General features: G+C 32.8%; 1 protein-coding gene across 1 annotated transcript in view; it reads right to left on the bottom strand.

Moving 5' to 3' along the window:
• Positions 1-21,433, bottom strand: part of LOC133191147 (zinc transporter ZIP6-like) — a 30,715-nt gene extending 9,282 nt beyond the window's left edge. The window contains exons 1-6 of the mRNA XM_061326854.1: positions 21,380-21,433; positions 11,263-11,802; positions 9,906-10,140; positions 8,451-8,620; positions 6,377-6,541; positions 4,547-4,664 (exon numbers count right to left, since the gene is read on the bottom strand). Of these exons, the coding sequence (XP_061182838.1) occupies positions 4,547-4,664; positions 6,377-6,541; positions 8,451-8,620; positions 9,906-10,140; positions 11,263-11,793 (1,219 nt within the window). The 5' untranslated portion in view covers positions 11,794-11,802; positions 21,380-21,433. The remainder of the gene's footprint in view (positions 1-4,546; positions 4,665-6,376; positions 6,542-8,450; positions 8,621-9,905; positions 10,141-11,262; positions 11,803-21,379) is intronic.
• Between the last annotated feature and the right edge of the window lie 253 nt (positions 21,434-21,686).

Genomic DNA, 21,686 nt, shown 5'->3' with positions numbered 1-21,686 from the left:
ATGTAAATCACACTTCACCGAGTACACCCAATAGACCGGATGCAATTCATAGCGCTCCGGATTTCTTTGTTCACAACTGTTTATAAACTCCAAATTAAACATGTAACCTTGTAAATATTTAGTGTTTGGTAGTTTAGTAGTAGTGCTAGTTGTTTTTGCTTCTCTATTTCCTTTGTTTTTATGACTTCTTAACTTTTTTCTTTGTCCTGAGGAAGGGACAGGTTGTCCCAAAAATTTGACAATTATTATTGTTTGTGTCGTTGGTCATTTTTAGTGCTTTATATAAATTTCCATCCGTGACCTTGTATCTACTTAGTAGATCCGACACTTAGGATATACAGTGTTGTTGGTTTTTAGTGATTTATATATATATATATATGTATATATATATGTTAGGGATGTCAAATCGGTCAATTTTTGGTAATCGGTTACTCGGACGTTTTTCCGATCGAGTACCCGGGTACTCGGTAAAAATGTAAATATTAAATTTGTTAATTTTTAATTGTTAATTTGTTAAACCCAAAAGCTGTTTTTATCACGTTTAATGAATGTTTATTAACATGGAGTCAAATGGAAATTATTTTATTTTATTTATCAAATGAACACAAATGACGCAATTAATACATCAAAAATTGCAAATGGTTTATAGTTCTTGTTTAGAATCTATATTTCATCAAAAGGAGGACACTCTGTTACGCAGGTTTGTGATGATTAGACTAGCGAAAGAGAAGGAACGGACGTTGTTTGGATCGCTAGTCTAATATGTTTTCATATGTTGGTTACACTAAACTTACTATGGAAACTGACTTTAAACATTTTTTTAGGAATCTTTGCTTATTTTGAAGTGGTTAGCAGCATTTCTATGAATGTCTGATTTCGCTGCCGTATAATAACTAAATAATTTAAAAATGATTTGAAGATAATAGAACATTCTAAATGACGTTCACTGGAAAACAATCATTGAAGCTGTCAAAAAATTAAGGACCACAATAGGTGAGAACAGGTGATTGGTCACTAATTACTGTATATACACAGCCATAGGCGATAACGTGTTTTTACATGTGTAGATGACAACACGCTAATTACCCGTATATATGCATATTGAAGTTATTTTTTGATAAGTTTTTTAATAAAAATATAGACTTTATAATAAGAAAAAATACACATCTGGGTAACCGAGTACCATTTTTAGTATTCGATACTCGGACGTTCAATCGAGTACCCGGTTAACCGGGTACTCGTTGACATCCCTAATATATATATGTGTGTGTGTGTGTGTGTGTGTGTGTGTGTGTTGATTTATCCATGCCATGAAATAAAGTTTGCAGTCATATTTCCTGTTTGTGGATTTTGATGATAATGCTTTTCATGGTGACTTTGGACCTGAGATAAACACAGAATGGGAAGGGCAGGTGAGAGGAAGAAAAAGACAGGACAAACATGGTGAATTATAAAACAAAGGTCACTGAATTAGAGCATGAGGGACAGTTTTATAGATAAAGTAATTCTTTTTCATAATGCTTAATTTTGATCAATATCACCTTTTTAATCAAGAAAGAAGGATTATAAATTCAACTGGGCTATTCATATAGTGCTTACTTACTAACATGTTATATTTAGAGTACGAGTTTCCTACTGTATCGGAGATACAAGGCGGGGCTTAAGGCGAGAGCGATAGCTCGAGCTGGGCCCCGCCCTGTATCTCCAATACAGTAGGAAACGAGTATTCTAAATGACTTGTGACATGACCTTTCTTATGACCTCACTAATTTACATGTGTATTTGGGTATGTATCTCTCAACCAACCAGATGATTTTGCAGAAAGTTGATTTAGTACCCCATTTTTAGCAATCGCAACTGAAATGCCGAGTGAGGTGGACGTGCAGGTATCTATCAATTTAAATAATTGTAATTATGAGATGCATTATATAATGTGTTTTCCCAAAATTTAATTTATATTTGATTGCGTAGTTTTTTCCTTTCTATTTAGCTTTTGTTGACTTTTTTAAAATCTAAGCTACGAATTTAGTCCAAAACACTTTGATACATAAGAATCATATATTGGAATGTATTTGAAGCAAAAATGTTTCGGGAAGGTTGTATTCTGAGAGAAATGTCCGACAATGTCATCGACCGGTCATCATACAGGTGTATACAAAATTCTTGTCTCCAAATTGAAATAAACAGATGTAAGAAAGGGAGCATATTACCTTCATGTTTGAAACAAAATGTAGAGGAACCAAAAGCAGATCCAGCACTCACTCGCGAGAGTCGGTACATGTATCCCCCCCCCCCCCCCTGATTTTTTTTTCTTTTTGGCTTTCGTAAATTATGTTTGCTTAACTTGTACATACACTTATAATTTATCAACACGAAACGATCACACACATATAGTGTCAGGCCTGATTATGAATGTACCCCCCATGAAACCCCCGATTTTCCAGTTTGGACATTTTTTTTTTCGAAGAAAACCATTTGTGTATTGCCCCACTCCCTCCTTTCTAAAAGTTTTGAATCTGCCACTAGTAACTTTACGTTGTAAAATTCTATTCTTAATTCATCTCAAATTTTGAATAAATACTAACAGCACTATCATGCGATTTGATTGATTCTTATGTCTATATTATTTAAGATACGGATTCCGTTTTCCGTCATCGCTAAAAATATACCGTACTGTATCGTTAATATTTTGCAGATACAGTACAGTTTCTGCTCATTTGCATAAGAAACGCCCACTAAAAGTGTTCTGTATCGCAGTTATTGTACGGCTGAATTCAAAGGAAAACTCGCCGGTTCACGTCACAACTACATTTGTCATATTTTTGTCACTATATGTAATAACCATACTAGCAACATACAGGGTTCTATTACTTATTAGGTTAGTTACTGACTGTATACAGAAATATATCAGGTTGATCAATCTCATAGATGGCGAGGCAGTGCCCCACTGTCTACAAGATTGATCCGATATATTTCTGTTGATTTTTTCTTTATGTTTGATCTTCTATTGTGGTCCCAAGGAACATGGTTTGAACACACTTGAATCTACACTAGCTGAGGATGCTTCTGAATTAATGTGACTAATAATAGATATGCTGTTCTTGAGAAGAACATTTTTGAAAATATTTCCTATATATTCCTTAAAACTTTGATTGCCCATTGTGGCCCTACCCTACTCTAGGGGGTTATGATTTGAAAAATATGAATCAACATTATCTGATGATGCTTCCATATAAATATGATTATTCACAGCTTTGCTGTTCTTGAGAAAAAGATTTTCCTATAAATTCCTAAGTAAAAATTTGATAGCTTATTGTGACCCAGGGGTCATGATTTGAACAAACTTGAATCTACACTATGTCAGAAAGTTTTCAAGTAAGTTCAATCTTTTCTGATTCAATGGTTCTTGAGAAGATTTTTAAATGACCCAACCCAATTTTTACTCTTTCTTAATTATCTCCCTTGGAAGAGGGTGTTGCCCTTCATTTGAACAAACTAATCCCCTTTACCCTAGAATACTCCGATTCAAGTTTGGTTGAAATTGGATAGGGGTTCTGCAGAAGAAGATGAAATTGTATAAAGTTTACAACAACAACAAAGAGGACAATGGACAAATTTTGATCAGAAAAGCTCACTTGAGCCTTTGACTCAGGTGAGCTTAAAATAAAATGAGGGCACCAAAAATGAGGGGAAAAACATAAACTGCCTTGTGAGTGGGTAAGATCTTCCTCTAAAGTCACATGTCACATTCAACATGTTCAAACCAATTCCATTCCAAGGGAAAATAAACCTTAATAACCATCTTAGCATCCCATGTGACCTCTGAACTATTTCTTTGTGTCATGCTTATGATATATCAAATAGGAACAGAGACAAGGCAGGAGTGGAAACAGGCAATAAAATCAAGTATTTAATGATAGTTTCCGAGTGGCATGCATACTCATATTATGTATCTAATTCGAGGTTGCTTACAGAAACTGTGTGGTACAATGTTAACATAAGTAATAGGTAAGTATTGTGGTAGGTATGAGGATAATGGACTTGGAAGTAAATATTAAGTACATAGATTATACGGTACTCCCAAGTCAGATATCACCTCATATCTTAAACCATTAAAATGAAGTTCACCATTTACGAATTTTATTCTACACAAATATGTGTATCCACCTACAAGAGAAATATGAGATCCACTTCATATGGAATATGCTACATTAAAGTATGATCCAAGGAATTCTTTTTACTTGTGCCAAATTTGGCATGAACTTTGGACCTATAACTATAAAACACCAAAATGTTCACAATTGTAAAGACTATAGATAACTTTACCTCACTTTCTTCAATCTTTATACTCAGTTTCTGACATACAATATCTAGGAACTTAAGAACTGCAATCACTTTACGTAACTAGCAGACAAAGGGGACCTATTCTAAAAATGTATCTTGACTTTTTATTATGAATACCGATGGGAAATATCTAGCTATCCACTTCTGAGACGTTCAGTCATTACTACTGTAACCTTAACAGACATTATAATAATATACCAACCTTTCCCTGTGGGATGAATGCGTAGCACTGATGATCCACAGTCTGGCTCTGTGGGGGTACTGGGACTCAGGGCATTACCATTGGTTGTAAAGTGAACACTGTGCTCTTGATGCTTTTTCTAAAATACATACCAAAATATTAGGCAATAGAATCAAATGTCCCATTTAATGAAGTCATATTCACCAGAGAGTTGGTGCACATGAAGCGCCAATGAAGCAGCAATTGTGACATCATAAACATTACAAAATGCCAAATCAAATAATGTTGTAAACAATAGCTGTGATGGTTGGAGCCAGCTGTGCAACTGAATATGAAAAATGTTTTGAAATCCTTTTGGAGAATAATTATCTATACATACCAAAGAGAAGTGATGTCTTACAATCTAGAGAACAAAATTTGAACATGGATTTTTATAATTTTTAATCTGGATATTTTGAATCTTTCTGCCCAAAAAATTTGTTTAGCCTTCAATGTCTTATTTATTCAATTCCAAACCAAATACAGTTAAACTTTGGTATCTCAAACACCGATATCTCGAATACCATGGATATGTTGAAGTGATTTGAAAGTCGCAACCACTTTTTCTTTAAGTATTTTACCCTCAATATCTCATATCCTTAGATATCTCAAAGTTTTTTCTCAGTCCTATCGAGTTCAAGATAACGAGGCTTGACTGTATTAAAACAATTATGGGTTTTATTTGGTGGTTAATATGTTTTTTTTTCACCAGAAAAATATGAAAATCAAATATAGATCTTGGCTTCACCTCTGTCAATATTGGTATTTTTCTAGTGAATATCAAAACATATTAACTATCTAAAGTGTCCATAATTGTATATTGTGGAATGAAATTTGAAGCCAAACTTAAAAATATAAGAAGAAAGAATAAATATTATATGTTCTTCTCTTGATACACGTATCCCTTTAATAGCTTATCATACTTCTAAACCTTTTTACTGGAAGACTTCATAAAATGTATTTACATCAAGACAAGATTTAAAACCTCTCCTGTTTTTTTTTTTTTTTTTTTTTTTTTTTAATCCTATAAGTAGTCTGGACCTAAGCCCTGGGTCAAGAGGTCAAGAAGTCAGTTTTTGGGAAAGGCTGATATTTAACCAGAAGTCTCTAACAAGATTGAGCTCTACTGGTTTTTACTTAATTAATAAATGTAGAGAAAGGTAGCACTTAGACTTGAAATTTTGGCAACAGCAAAAAATAAAATAATGATCCTTGTTTTAGTCTCTTTCTGAGTCACGTTTAATTGCAATTGGACTAAAACTGTAGTAGGAGTAGCGTTTGGAAAGAATTTCACAAAGATTTCTATTTTTAGTTACCATGACAACATCGTTAATCAAAATCAAAAACTGATAAACAGAATCATGTATCTTAGTTGTATAGAAATCAGACTTGAACTGTAGGAGGAGTAGCAGTGAAAAAATTTCACAGAAATTTCTATTTTTAGTAACCATGGCAACATCATTCATCAAAATCAAAACCCGATAAAAAGACTGATTATCTTAGTGTAGTGTACTTATGGAGCAAATTATACTAAAACTGGACCAAAACTGATGGAGGAGTAGCATTTTGATAAATTGTTTACAGACAAACAAACAGACAGAGAGACGGACAACGGACACCTTACAATCGAATAAGCTCTTCTGGTCTCTGACCAGTAGAGCTAAAATCATTGCAGGAAAAAAAAAAAGACCAGTAAAAGAAAGCAAATCAATTTAAACAGATTAAAATTATTTCTTCATTGTAATTTGTCTGAAGCAGGATGATGTAATAAAAGCATTTGAAAGAAAACTTTACAAAACTTCGAATTCATACTTTTTTCTGCTTTCGTTTTGAGTTGGTGAGGAACGTAACCAGTCTCTCCATTATAAAGAAGAAATAGACAGCTAACAGTCCAACCAGGCCTTTCAGAACCCCTGTCTTGCTGTCAGCAGCATGTTTATCATCGGATTCATGCTGGTGGGTCTCCCCTGAAAATGCCTGTCAAGAGAAAATTATTCAGACAATATTTAATCAGGGTTTACTTGAAATTGGTGATTCAAATTGGGGTTAAAGGTCAAGGAGCAAAAGTTGCATAATTAAGAATTTATCTATGTACCAAAGCAATATGTGCATATTTTCTATTAATTTCAAAAATTATCATGGAAGAGTTATCTCCCTTTGCACAGCTGACGGGAACCTTGCATATTCTCTAGGTTTTAATTTTGGTATGGATATCAAAACTACATCGTCCGGTCTGATTAGTTTAAAAAATCTTGCTAGCCTAAGGGTTATCGCTTTTTAATTAAGGTGCTTGAATTTATGTGCGTTGAGAAGCCCTCCATTTTTGCTGAATGAAAAAAAAGGTGTTTTTTTTTTTATTTTCCACCATTCAAATTACAACTTTACAAGTATAAATACAGCTGAACTTTGGTTTCTCAAACACTGATATTTTGAATACCCTGGATATGTTGAAGTCATTTGGAAGTCCCAAGCACTTTTTTCTTTCAGTATTTTAACCTCAATATCTGGAACCCTCTGATATATCAACTTTTTTTTTTCTTGGTCCCATTGAGTTCCAGATAACAATGTTTGACTACATAAACATTGTGAATTTTTACTTTCACTCTATGATTCTCTCTGTTGTCTCATATTAGTATCACCATAATACATGTAATGTACATTGTACATGTACTATGAAATAAAGGTACATTGTATCTTCAATATATATGTAAACAATGTTAAGTTGTTAACAGAGGATAAACATGTTATAAGGCTTTGGTTTTACAAAAAAAAAAGTTGTAACATCTTAGTTTCAGAAGCATTAGACGATGCATCTAGGTACAATGACTTTATAAAACTGTACCTGCCAGTCCTCAGGTACGGAAGTAATAAATATTCATGAATAAAAAAGGTAAAATATACATTTAAATGATAACAATCACAAGATGTTTGGATCTGTGCAATATTAATCCAGAATGTATACGGCATAGTGGTGAATTCAAACTACTTTTTTTCTTTGTAGCATCTTGCATACATAATTTCTGATGAAGTCCAATGAACACATTCTTTAACTTGAAATATGTCCAAAGGACATGAATGCCCTCCCCAGGGTACATAAGTAATGCAACATGAAAAGAAATGTAAATTGTCTCTTTTCGAGATTAGGATTAATGAGAATTAGTGCGGTCAAGGTCACAGGAAAGGTGAAGGTCAGAAAATTGTAAAACAGTTGAGTAACTCTTACCAATCAGTATTAGGTATGAAGTTTGATGAGAATATCTTGAACAATTTCTTTGTAACTGAGTTTTAAACACAGCAAATAGTAAAGGCAAAGGTCATAAAAAAAGGTCAAGGTAAAAGAATTTGGACACTATTGATAAGTTCTCACCAATAGGTATCAGTGCATGTGTTTAGATAAAAATATCTAAAGTTTGATTTAAATAATTTCTTTTGTTTCTTTGAAACTGAGCTAAATGCAAATTAAGAAAAGTGAGGTCAAGGTCAAAGGGAAGTCAAGGTCCAAAAATGCTGATGCAGTGGATGAGCTCTAAGTAATATGTATCAGGATATGAAGTTTGTTTACAAAAAATTGTGAATAGTTTGTTTATTTTAAACTGAGCTAACAAAAATTTAAGGAAAATGAGGTCAAGGTCAAAGTAAAAAAAACCCTTTTAAATGCCAAGTGTGATGAATGGACAGAAGGAAGAAAAGAATGGAATGATAGAAAATAAACATGACAAACAATATATGCCCAAGCCATACATGTATTTTTGGCAGGGCATAAAAATTCTTATTTTTGAAACCTTCAAAATTTGACACTTCTGAATTCTGTGACTTTGACTTGTTTAAATGACATTTCATCAGGATCATAAAATATCATATGAAATATATATATATATATACTTACATGAGGTATAAGATGTAAGAGTGCATCCCCTGCGAGGGCCCCAACAGCCAGAGCCACCAGAAATTGTAGCAGGTGGTTGTAGAAGACCTTCTGCATGATAGGAATGACTGCTACTCCAAGAAGCCCCACCAGACTGATGACAAATGTTGCCAGAATACTGTAACCCCATACTGTTAAAAAAAAAAGAACATAGCAGCTACCCAGTTCAGGTTAATTAAGCCTCTGTTTTCTCATTCTCCAACTTGAGTTCCTTTATTTTTTAATTACAAACAGGCACCAGGCTTGCTGAGTGTCTATTGACAATTAAAAGTTAAGGAATGAGAGTTTTGGAGAAAAACTTGTTACTAATTTGCACACTTTGTGGAACCTTTTAATTTAAATATACTTTAAAACTATCTATACATTATTAATGCATGAAACACTCACACATTAATATTACCTAGCATAATGTGATGTCAAATAACTTTTGGGTCTGTCCATCCATTTGTTGGTCTGTTTGTCTGGAAATACTTAAATCTTGGCTATAACTTTTGAATGATTGGAGCTAGAGCTTGCATGTGTATTCCTTGTGACAACTTTCTTCCTTTCTTTGGGTACCAACATTTCTGATTTCATGATCTGACATTGGAGGTTGATTTACTTTTGAAAAACTATAACCTTGGTCATAACTTCTGAGTGGTTGATGCTTTGGCATTCATATTTCACAAGCTTATTCCCTTTAAGAAGACTTTTCTTTGGTTACCAACATTTTTTACCTCTTTACCTTGACTATGGATTTTGACCTATTTCTGAAAAAAAAACTTTTAACCTTGGCCATAACTTCTGAACGGTAAGTGGAGAGTTTTCATATTTCCATGTGTATTCCTTTTGAGAAAACCTTTCTTTGGGTACCAACATTTTTGACCTCATAACCTTGACTATGGATTTTGACCTACTTTTGAAAAACTTTAACCTTGGCAATGGGAGCATCAGTTTTTCACTTTTTTTCTTGGATTATGAATCTATTGACTTTAATTTCTAGGAATCACAAAAATAGCCCATGGGCCTTAACCATAACCTGAGTATAATGAGTTTTTCAGGCTTTTAACACTTTGGGCCAACCTGGAACTGGCTTAGACATATATCACATACATTTTACAGTTTGATAAGAACTATTTACTTGTTATCATATTGTGCAGGTTGCCCCCTATAAATTCATAAGTAAAAGAAATAAGAATATTGTATAATATATTTCATATGACCCCTCCCCCCTTCATGCAAACAATTTTTTGAAGATTTTTTTCCTATTCCTTCATTGATCCTCAATTGTAGCCCCACCCCATGACCATGAGTGGAACTAACTTGTATCTACATTACCTGAGGAAGCTGCCATATCATGACCCTGCTGTTTTTGAGAAGAAGAATGATTTTACATATTTTTTGCCCTTTAAACAGAATGAATTTTGATGTACTAACCAGTAGGAGGAATGTTTTCCACACTGTAGCTTTCCGCTTCTTGATGTTCCTCATGATTATGATGATCATGATTATCACAGTCTTCCATCTTGGGAAATGTTGAACCATTCCAGCATGAAGATTTGTCCAACATAACAAGAATCCCTGCACATATGTCAGACAATGCTGGCTTGGACAACACCAGGGAATTGTTATTAGAGTAGATTTGGATGAGATCCTCTGGGGTTTTAATGCACTAAAATTAAAAAGGAGATACCATCAGGAGGATACATAATCCCCATACTCAATGCAAGTGTTTGACCCTATAATAAGTTCATTCAAAAACATCTGCTGTCTTCAGTTCCACTTAGTTAGTGAAAGATTCCATATACAGGCCAATTTTGATTCCAATTACATGTATTCGTATTATTTCAAAATTGTCATTACTTTGAACATAGGTAATCAAAGATTACAAAGCTCACCTTGATGAATGTTATCTATAAGTAAGGCAAAATTTCACAGCAAACCTGATTCCCTATATAGTATATACAACATCTGTACTAGCTTAGTTAAAGTAGGATCTATAGAAACTTAAGTAGGATCTATAGATACTTAAAAATGGACCTGTTCCAAATGGTTTTTTTTTCTGTTCAATCACTGTGTAAATGAAGTCAGATCCTCTAGCCATTTACTCATTTGGAAATGTAGGTCGATTATCCAGCATCTGAAGCAAATGTGGTATATGCATCTCTTAATTAGGCATGATCCATGCAACTTTGGCCCAGCTAGGGCATACAAATACTTCAGAATGAACCTGCTCCAAAAACATTGACCTGTTTACTCATCCAGAAAATGTAGGTCATATCGAGCATCCAAATCAAATCTGATAATATGCATCCCAAGATGCATCATCAATGCAAGTCTGGTCCAAATATGACTTAGAGTTACTTGGGAATGAGACTGCTCCTAAAACTTTAACTTCTTTCAAAAGCTTTAATCTACTCCAAACTTTAACCTAGTCTCTTATCAGGGACATGTATGTCAAATCCTGCATCCGAAGCAACTCCATTTATGTACATCCCATGATGCATGATCCATACAATTTTGGTCCAGGAAGGGCTTATAGTTACTTGAGAATGAGACCTGCTCCTAAAACTTGAACTGGCATGCCAATACTGACACCAACACTGACACAGGGAGTACAGCAAAAGCTCAACTTCCTCAAGGTGAGCTGATAAAAGTATTCAAGAACATGAAGAAATGATCGAGCTGTGTTGACAAAAAGAGAAAGACAGACCCTCTGTAGAAAACATGGGTAAGCAACATAAATATGAATGAATTAAATGTAGATTCACTACTACTAAAATGTAGATCTTACCATAGAATCGGAGATAGTTTTACTTGATCTTTTCCTTCGAATTAATTTCTGTTTTGATTTTGACTTTTTAATTGCTGATCGTTTTGGTCTATTATCCTGAACTTCATCACCATGTTCATGCTCATGTTCATCATGTTCATGGTCCTCATGAAGTTCATGGTTGTCATGTTTATCAAGACTTTTTTCAGCTGTATTTTCAATATTATATATTCCTATATTCTGCAAGATCTTTTGCAGCCCTTCAAGCCTAAGACTCCCATTTTCTCCATATTTTTCTATCAGTTTTTCATAGTAATAATCTCCTTGGGCATGAATTTTGGAATGGTCTTCCTGAATTTGCATATCATTATGATCATGAATTCCTATATGATCGTTTTTCACCGACGTGTACAAAGTTTCTTCACTTCCATTTTTAGGGATGTTTCCTTCTGCATTTTCTTGGACTGGGTTTCCTCCTATGCTAGGATGCCATGTCGACATGTACACCATCAAGCAAACAAAACAAAGTTTAGAACTGCCTGGCAAACACATTTTTGCTACCTGAAAAGAGAAAATCCTATTCATTTTATAGTAAAAAGGTGTGAGAAAGTGCAGTGCATCATTTTAACTACAGATGTACCTCTTGGTAACATTCTAAATTTGATTCAGAGATAATTTTGTTTTAAATACCATCTTGTTTGCATGTGTACCACTTAATCCAAATAAGTACCTCTGAACATGACCAAGTGAAATGCAAAGTAAATTCTAGATATATAAACCCATGATATTTTGCAAGAGGCCTATGAGCTGAAACACTAACCTGGGTTGTATTACTCAATTAATTTCTCATTATTTTCTGTACATGTATATTTTGAAAGAAATGCATTGATATACATGTCTTTGATAGTTCATACATTTACCATTGTTTATAAATTTTGTTCAGGATAGCATGTCTGTTCTATAATCGGGTTGAAGCTTAAAAATAACATAAAACTGGAATCAAAGGGAAAAGAAAGATGCTTACTTCTCCATAAGGTAAAACCGAACAATTGTAACTCCAGGGATAATAAAACCTAATAAGTTACATTGTAATACTGACTATATAAACACAAAAAATATCATGAAGATGTTCAATTATTTAGCATCTTAAGGCTTTAGTGAGATTATAGAGGCAGTAAATACATATTTATATGAAATATTACTGAACAAGAGGCTCATGGTCTACAACGATCACCTGAATCACTGTATTTCTGCTGTTCTTCAAAGGAAGATTTTTTAAAGATTTTTTTTTCCATATATTATCGCGTAAATTTTTTATTTCCTTAGTCCTTATCCTGCCCTCTCCTACCCCTCATGCCCATGATTTGAAGAGCCTTGAATAAGCTCTACCTGAGGATATTTACATATTAATATGATTAGTCATTGCCCTACTGTAATTAAGATGATTTTTAAAGATTTTTTTCCCTACATATTACAATGTAAAAATTTGATTTCCTATTGTGGCCCCACCCTTCTCCCTGGGGTCAAGTGAACCAGCACTACCTGCCTGCATATTTGTATGACTAATCATGGCTCTGTTGTTCTTGTGAAGATTTTTAAAGATCTTTGAATTCTTATATACCAGTATTTCCATGTAAAAGTTTGATCCTCCATTGGCCCAACCCTACCCTGGGGGCCATGATTTGAACAAACTTGAATCTACACAATATCCAATATCAGGAAGCTTTTACTTTTTGTAGCCCAGCTTTGAAGAATTTTTAAGACACCTACCCACCCATCTTATGCCTTTTTAAATTATTTCCCCTTGGAAAGGTCATGGTCTTTTATTTAAAAAAAATTGAATCCACTTCACCCAAAGATGCTTTGTGGAAAGTTTGGTTGATTCTCGAGTTGAAAAAATGAAAAGTTAACAGATAGACAGACAGACAATGTGTTACAGATGATCAAAATTTTAATTACAAAACCTCACTTGAACCCATTCATTAGGTAAGCTAAAAGTATGTACTTTAACAAAATGCCTTTCCTTTTTCAAAATAATACATGAGGCCCCTGTATAGTGGTACATCTTTTTTTTTCTTTTAAACTAGAAAGGCAATATCAAAGTATAACTTTAAACAGAACATTAATATTCATTTGTACATTATGAGACAAAAGGAAATTCATGTGATAAAATCAGATTGTGATATACAAAGACCCTCAAAGAAATAAAATCACCCAACTGGAAAATTTTCCCCTTAGTGTGTCAATGTTCATGTAAACCTTGCACCTATTCACCAGCAGATCACAAGGTGACCCAAGATGTGAAAATTGTAATGCTTTTGGGAAAAAAACAAGAAAAGATATTAAACAAAATTTCAGTGAATGCAATTATTTTTTGTTTCTAAAGAATGAAAAAAGTACTAAATTTTCCTAACATAAACTCCTTTTTGCCTCTCTATATACTTATGTATTAAATATCAAGTTTCATCCAATTATTATATAAGCACACATTCATAATGAATGTTTCCCTAAATGTAGAACCTTGTAATACATATACTTATGTTTTAAATTTTAAATTATTTCGTCAAAACATGAAAGTTATTGAGATTTGTTGTCAGCCAATTAGATTGTAGCACACATGCATGTGCTGGCTCTCAAGCCAATTCACCCAAATAATATTGACTACACCACTATATGTGTTTATATACTGATTTTCAAAGCATTTCAAGGCAAACATTAATGTTTTAAGTCTATTTCAATTCTGAAGGTCAATTCACTTATCACACACATGCATAGTGTAGAAATAATACATAATTCAATTGAAAAAATACCAGCATGATTTTCAAGATACAAACATAAATTTAAGGTACATAGTACAAAACACCCTGAAACCCGATTTAACTCATTTCTTGTACACTAGAAAAAAAGGATAATATATCTCTATAATGTCAATAATCAATTATTTTTGTAAGAAAAAATATAAGCTGTTATATGTTTTTGCCATATTTTTTTTTTGGGGGGGGGGGGGGTGAACCTACATTTTAGAATGTTAAATGTGTTTATGCCATCTATATACAATTGCTATATGACAGTCTGTTATTAAATGTAAAGTAACTTTTGATTTAATAGCAATAGAGACTTGATATAACGAGTCTCCATCCTTTATGCAGAGTAAAGGTCAAAGTCACAATATTTGACCTTTGACCTCTCAAAAATATATGAAACTGTCGATTAAATTTTCCTCATTTTGACAATCTAGGTTCCATTTCAATCGATCTGGGTTTTTTTTATTTTTAAACCCGTAACCCGATTATTTTTTATTACCCGGGATGCTTGTCCAACAACCCGAAAATCTCCCGATTTCCGGATTTGGTTTGTAAATTAGTTTGCACTTTCGATTTCCAGTTACAAACACATTACCAAAACAATGAGCCCATTACATAAACAATGCCGATAGCTTATGTTCACATGTTACAGTATGCTGTGTACTGGTAAATTATCAGTGCAGGTGTTAACGATTATCTGGGACTGGGAGTTGTTTTGACTAAGCCTAACCAAAATTGAAGTCATTATAAAGTGGCTTCCGATAGAACAACAAGATAGTTATCAGGGTGAACCGTTATCAGGACCAGCAGGAACAACACTGGTCAACAAAACGATATTTATGTACTTATCAAAGAGTCTTGGAAAACAACTTTCCTTATATAAAGTGATCGAAGATAGTGTGAGGCTAACTGTATATTAAATATATATTGCATTTGTTTATTAGTTCTGGATTTAAAAAAAAACAACAACTTAAAAACCAAGACTTTACTTTCAACAGCTGTTCAAAATTAGCTCAGACTTTTTATGTCCTTCCAATCAGCAATGCATATTCTGAAAGGGCTTTCAATATTTAAAAAAAATGCACACGATTCTCATCATTTTAAACAATGAAACCTTCAAAGCCCTTTTAACATGTAAATTTCATCAATGATTTGAAAGGAATATTCAAATTTTTCCATTGTAAGTTACAAAGGTTAATTTTTAATATTTACATTTGCTGTGTTTTTCTACGATTAGCCAACTGTGAAATTGATTTGAATGCCATTTTTCGTGCATACGCATGCGTAGAAATATGCACAGAGAAACTCGCACTAAAGTGACGTCACAATGAGCTACAGAGACGTTAATAAAAATGTAACAATAAATGGCAGTGAATAATTCAAACATTGAGTATATTTTTGGTGCTTTTGAACATGTAAAATGTAAATATTTAGCGTGCTTCATGAAATATGCCTATGTGACAAGTCTGTGTGATTTACACACCAATAACTCACAAAAAACTTAAAAACATTCCTAAATGTAATCATGGTAAATGTGAATGTCGTTATGCATTATGACCAGATTTTTTTACTTTCCAAATCTGGTCATGACCAAATTTTTTTTTCATGCTGAGGTTTGCCTTTGTATTGGATATGCTGACTTTTCACACAGATGACCACTACAAAGGTGAATGGTTTAAATGGAAAGTGACGAATATCTAGAAAATGGATCAATCAATTTTAAATTAAAATAAATATTGAGCATTCTGATAAGGCTCTTTATTACCCCTACTGATATGATAGAAAAACATTTAAATTAAAAGTTCTAAAAAATCAAACTTTGAAATCATTTCTTTGACTACCTGAAGTAGCCACAGCATATAGAAAATAGTGATTGCACAATTACTTGTCATTACCTACAATGTCAGTAAGTTTCACACTGAAAATTCAGCCATTCTTGGGGAATGACACTGATAAATTTTCTTTAAAATCAGAAAATTGTCCCAAACTTGAAATCAGAATCATTATTTTTATCAATTTTTTCTTCTGATAAACAACTTCATACTAATGCCCAGTATTCCTAAAAGTTTCTTTAAAAACCATTGATTAGTTTTTGAGGAATTGCATGCACAAAATTTGACAAAAAAAAATTAATCATCATGATAATAAGAAACACTTAACAGTAAAATCATTATAAGGTTTTCCGTGAAGAGAGAAGACCTCAATCATGTTAATAAAAATAAACAAGGCAAAGCTGACATTGCTCTAAAGACAGACACAGACCTTCAGAGCTAATTAAAATTTCATATAGTACATAACGTTCAGTCTGGAAGAAATAAAATGTAAAAAATGCAAATAAAATTCTTTTCAGATTCATGATGGACTGAGTCATACTACTATCATTTCAATAACAGTGAGTTGGTTTTCTTGATCGAGAGTGGTAAAATGTTTTAATTGATGACCATATTGCTCATTGATTGGACAAAATTAATACTACTTTGCATATGAAACATGAACCCAACAATATCACTGATAATAATCACATTAAATGATTGTTTACAAGTACATCATTTATAATAAACAGCATCACAATGGTTAGTTATAAAGCCCGTTTTACTTCTTACAATCATGTGTAATGTTCAGTTGTTAATTGCATGACCTGATAGAGATAATACATGTACAAGAAAATTAACTAGAAAGGCTACACTGCCTCAAGTAAATACGCTTGTCAAATTTAATGTCCAAACTTTTCTTTCATACAATTTTTGCTTTGTGAATATTGAAATTCCGAATGTAGGCCCTTAGTTACTAGTACTATTTATAGGAGATTTAAACTCACTAGACAGATGATGAATTTAAATACTTGTCATGGTCGGTTTGGGCTTAGAGAGGAGAGTGGTTTCTTTTCACAACCAAGCACAACCACATTTTATTTCATTCATACATTACACCACATTGCCATGATTTACCTATACCGCAACAAAAAGTAGGAGAGGGGCAACAAGCCTTTCGCTCCACATTTTCAACAGTAAAAACTAATTATGTAAAAAAAAAGTGGGGGGACCTTTCTCATATTAAGGTTTAAGAGCAAAAAGTATTTTGGAAATTGCTATTACAATCGACATTATAAGAAATAAAACAGGCTTTGACTGACCACTTTGATCATTGTTTACTGCATAATCATATTTATCCTGCAACTACCCCTTGCATTGACCTAATAAAGGTAACCTAATAAACCAAAGCTTTATTCGATCAATGCCCTAATAAAGCCTCGTGGATGTATTCCGACGTTCTAAAAGCATTGTGACGTCATGAATATTGCAATGTTTACGCCATGGCGTCTTAGTTTCAAATGCAGAGGAGATGTACCTAAAACGATTGAAAATAGCTCGTTTTGGAGGTCATGTAAAAATATGTTGCAGGATAAACAAAATACATGGATACTGTCTTGAAATATAAGTGATATTTGGGCTCGGGTCGAAAACGTGATAGAGGGCTCGACAAGCCTCGCCCTCTATCACGTTTTCTTACCCTCACCCAAATATCGCTTATATTTCAAGACAGTAACCATGTATTTTATATTTAACCATTCGATATGATTGGTCAGTACTTGTCAGTGGCATTACTGAAATAATAGTAAACTAAATGGCAATATGGTATTTATGTACGATTATCCTGTTACAGGAAAGTTCAGAATTTGTCCACGGGAATTCAGAAGTTATAAAAGACACAGCGGGTCCCTGATTAGAATCCCAAGGTTTAATTTATAAGAGAGGATCACCTTTTACTTGTTTCATGTTCTATAAAATATTGAATTACATGTGAATTATATGTACTCATTCAAAGTTTAATAATCACTTCTTTCTCCAGGACATGTGGAGAATATGATATGTTTCTTTGCTGTAATGTAAAATTTCTTATAGTATCCATTTCAGTACAAATAATAAAACTAGCACTTCAGGAGGCATGTCATCTGCATTCCAGTGTTAATCTCCAAGTCAGTAATTGCATTGCAAGGCATCAAATATCATTCAACTTGTAAATCATATAGGCCAGTCTTAGAAACCACACACATGTAGCTGTACTCCAAGAATACACTACCAAGTAATAATCCAAAATCACAGGGTGGAAATTTAAATTCTATCAATTTTTTTTTTGGAGAGTATACCAAAATTCTTTTTACATTAACATAATTAAAGTACTCAGTATTCAAATTTACAGGAAAAAGAGGGTAGTATGCACTTCATTTTTATGTGGGCACTTTGAACCACTTTCTACATTTTTAGTATATACACTAGCTTAAATGTCTCAACTCTTGGATATGCCCCTTGACACAGGACAAAGATGCATGTTAACAGTACAAAATATGCACTTTTACACAATTTGAACCACACAGAAATCTCCAAAATGGCAACAATTTAAAATTTACATCATCAAAAGCATCATTATATTCTATTATTCCTAGCTAGTATGACACCTCATATACTAGAATTATTTTACTAAATTTCAAGAATTATGATTTGGTATGGAAAGATCTATCAAGTTCCCAAATTCTTGATAGTGATACATTTTTCCATTATGCTTAATAATTATCACATGTTACAGGAATATAGTTTACCAAAGAGGATGTACATTGATCACAGCTGTTCAACTCTCCTGTCCAAACAATCGAACATGAACATGCAGGATTGGCTGGGAAATACCACTGGTGGTAATTACCATTCATTTGGTAAATACCAGTATTTCCTGTCCTGGTAAATACTGGGAAATACATTTTTTTTAAGAACAGATGATACAAGCAAAAAAATAGATGCCTGGATTGGTATATATTTTTGGGCATATTTTTGTTGCAGATGATGCAAATAATAAACTTCTAAAATATTAAGACATTCTAAACTTTCTATGATGTTCAAAATTCTACCTTTCAGCAACCATCCTTATTAATCTATACACATTTTTGTCACTTTAAATTCCATTATTGTGCAATTTTAAATGAAAAATTAAAAACTACACAGTTAAACTTGTTCATTTTACTTATAAAAACATGACTCAAATTGTTATTTTCAAAAGTTTTGATGAAAGTTTTTATCATCCGCTGTCCTTAACTTTTTTTTTCCAATGTAATACATAATTCAGAAATAAAATATACTGCATTAAGAAAATCAACAAAAAATAAAAAAAACAAGATGAATATGTCTCAAACTTTAATTCAATATGTACAGCGTGTCAGTACTATATATATGTATCACACCTAAAGGTTCTCTTTATCCATATAAGAAGATATGCATTCTGTAAGAGAATGTTTCCCTGCCTATCTGATAAACAAACATAAAATTTTCTATTTAGAGCTTCTTTTCACCTTTGTATTTTTAATTAGTTCAAGGGCAAAATAAACTGTTTTATTATTCCTTCTATAAATACTGTAAGTATAACAATCAACATGTTGTCTAACAAATTGACTCTTGACAGTTGTGTGCTTCTGTTTTGAGGGACATTTACCTTGAGGAGAGCTGAAAGCTGGCCTCTTCTAAGGTGTGACACTTAGATCACACTATATTTTACATCCTTCTTAGTACAGAACCAAATGGGAGCTTTGAGTTTCAGTTTAAATCTGTATGCACACACGACTCAAGTATTGAAACAAATTACACTGGTCTATGAGAATTATTTGGAAGAAGATGCATTACTAGATAGCCAGATTTTTTTTTTAACCAGAGACAATCATTAGATATCTAAGTAAGATGTACTACCCTCTGTATAGTACCCAACAGACATGGTGAATACTGTACGTGTACATAAATCGGCGTATTCAAAATTTAGTACAGTAACTTGGTATAGAGTTGTTGGCAAAATCATGAATTAAGTGCTACACAGGTCTGTGGCATGTATTGTATTTATTAATGTATCGTAATGTATCATTGTATTAGCAATGTCAAAGCCGCTAAAATGTAAAGCCCACTTTTTTAAGTACACAAACAGTACAATGAAATGTAGCTATATTTTATTTCCCAGTATATCCTGGGAATTACCAGTAATGTGTATTTCTCAACCCTGGGAAATACGAGTATTTTGAAAATTCCTGCTTTTTTGCCAAGCCTGAACATGAAAGTGCAAGATTTATGAACTATACTTGAATATTAGGGAAACACTAGAATAGAGTTCCTTACATTTTAAACCATTTTTTATTCATAAGAAATATCTAATCATGTTTCAAAATTGAATTCTTCATCAAAAAGATTAAAAAGCTGACTGCATAAATATATCTCACATACCACTCTTCATTTTTTAAATTTTTTATATTTATTAAAAAAATTCTTGAAAAACCACACGTGCTTTCAAACCTGCATGATGACTCAAAAACCTGTTGCAACACTACGTACTTTACATATTTTAATTAATATACTTAATTTACCATTACATTCTTTAAAACTGCATTGGTTTCATTAATAACAAAATGTAGTTTTAAATATAAATTGTGGGATTCAAGCAATTTTTTTTGGTAGCATTATCATGTGAACATTTCAACAGTAAAGCATGGACTAATCAAGTGTACTTTGAAGGATGATGCAATCACATGTACTTCATATAATGTACCTAATTTTTTATTATATTCTTTAAAACTGCATCAGTTTATGTATAATTTAAAAAAAAAAAAAGGTTTTAATCATAGAATCAAGGATATTGTTTTTGTTCTGTTACTTAACACTTAACATAATATCTAATATGTCTTAAACATTATACTTAGAACAGTAGAAAGCTGATGCAACTCCATATACTTTACCTCATTTTCAGTTACATTCTTTCAACTGCATCAGTGAAAACACACATGGTTTTAATCAGGGATTCAAGCAAATTGTTTTAGTTCAGTGAAACGTTAACGTTAAATCAAGTTAATACAAACCTAATGCAACTCTCTATACTTCATCTAAATTTCTATTACATTCTTTAAAACTATATCAGTTAAAACACATGCACATGGTTTTAATCATACGAATTCAAGCAAGTTATTTTGTTCAGTTAATTTTTATATGAACAGTCTCGTGAACCTAGAAAGCTGAGTTAGCCTTCTTCTCATTAATGTGCTTAATTTTCTATTAAGTTATATTCGTTAAAACTGCACACGTTTTATTAATTTAAGAAAACCGTAAAGATAAAAAGCAAATTATTTTGTTCTGTAACCAGAAACAGGGCAGATTTATTGTTACATCCGCGTGCTCTCTTCATTTTTAGCCTTTGTTACATGTTGCACTTATCGTTATGTCGAAACTTCCTGTACCTCTTTTTCGAAATGAATTCAATATCATATTTGACAAGAGATAAGTAAAATTTAAATGCGTGAATGACCCCATATTTACCTCAAGTTTCCCGTAGATTGTGGGGCCGTGTGCACAACCTTCTCTCCACGTGAATCAAAATGGCGACGAAGAATGTGCTTCACGTTTTATACGTCACAATCAGGTGCCTTTCGATTGGTCGACAACTCGTTATGTGAAAATGCACTGAATGTTCGGTGCACGCATGAATAAATGCTCATAGCTTGAATATTGCGTCAGTCTTATCGGTATGGAAACGAGATCTTTGTTCAATTTAATATTTATACATCATATTATAAACAAATAAATAGATATTGATTAATCATTTAAAATTAAAATACATATTTGA

The sequence above is a fragment of the Saccostrea echinata genome, unplaced genomic scaffold, assembly GCF_033153115.1.
Source record: "Saccostrea echinata isolate AGI-Se365-2 ecotype Australia unplaced genomic scaffold, CSIRO_AGI_Sech_v1 ptg000023l, whole genome shotgun sequence".
NCBI lineage: Eukaryota > Metazoa > Mollusca > Bivalvia > Ostreida > Ostreidae > Saccostrea > Saccostrea echinata.
Note: the sequence above shows the minus strand (reverse complement) of the source record. Positions and strands in the feature narration are given on the sequence as shown.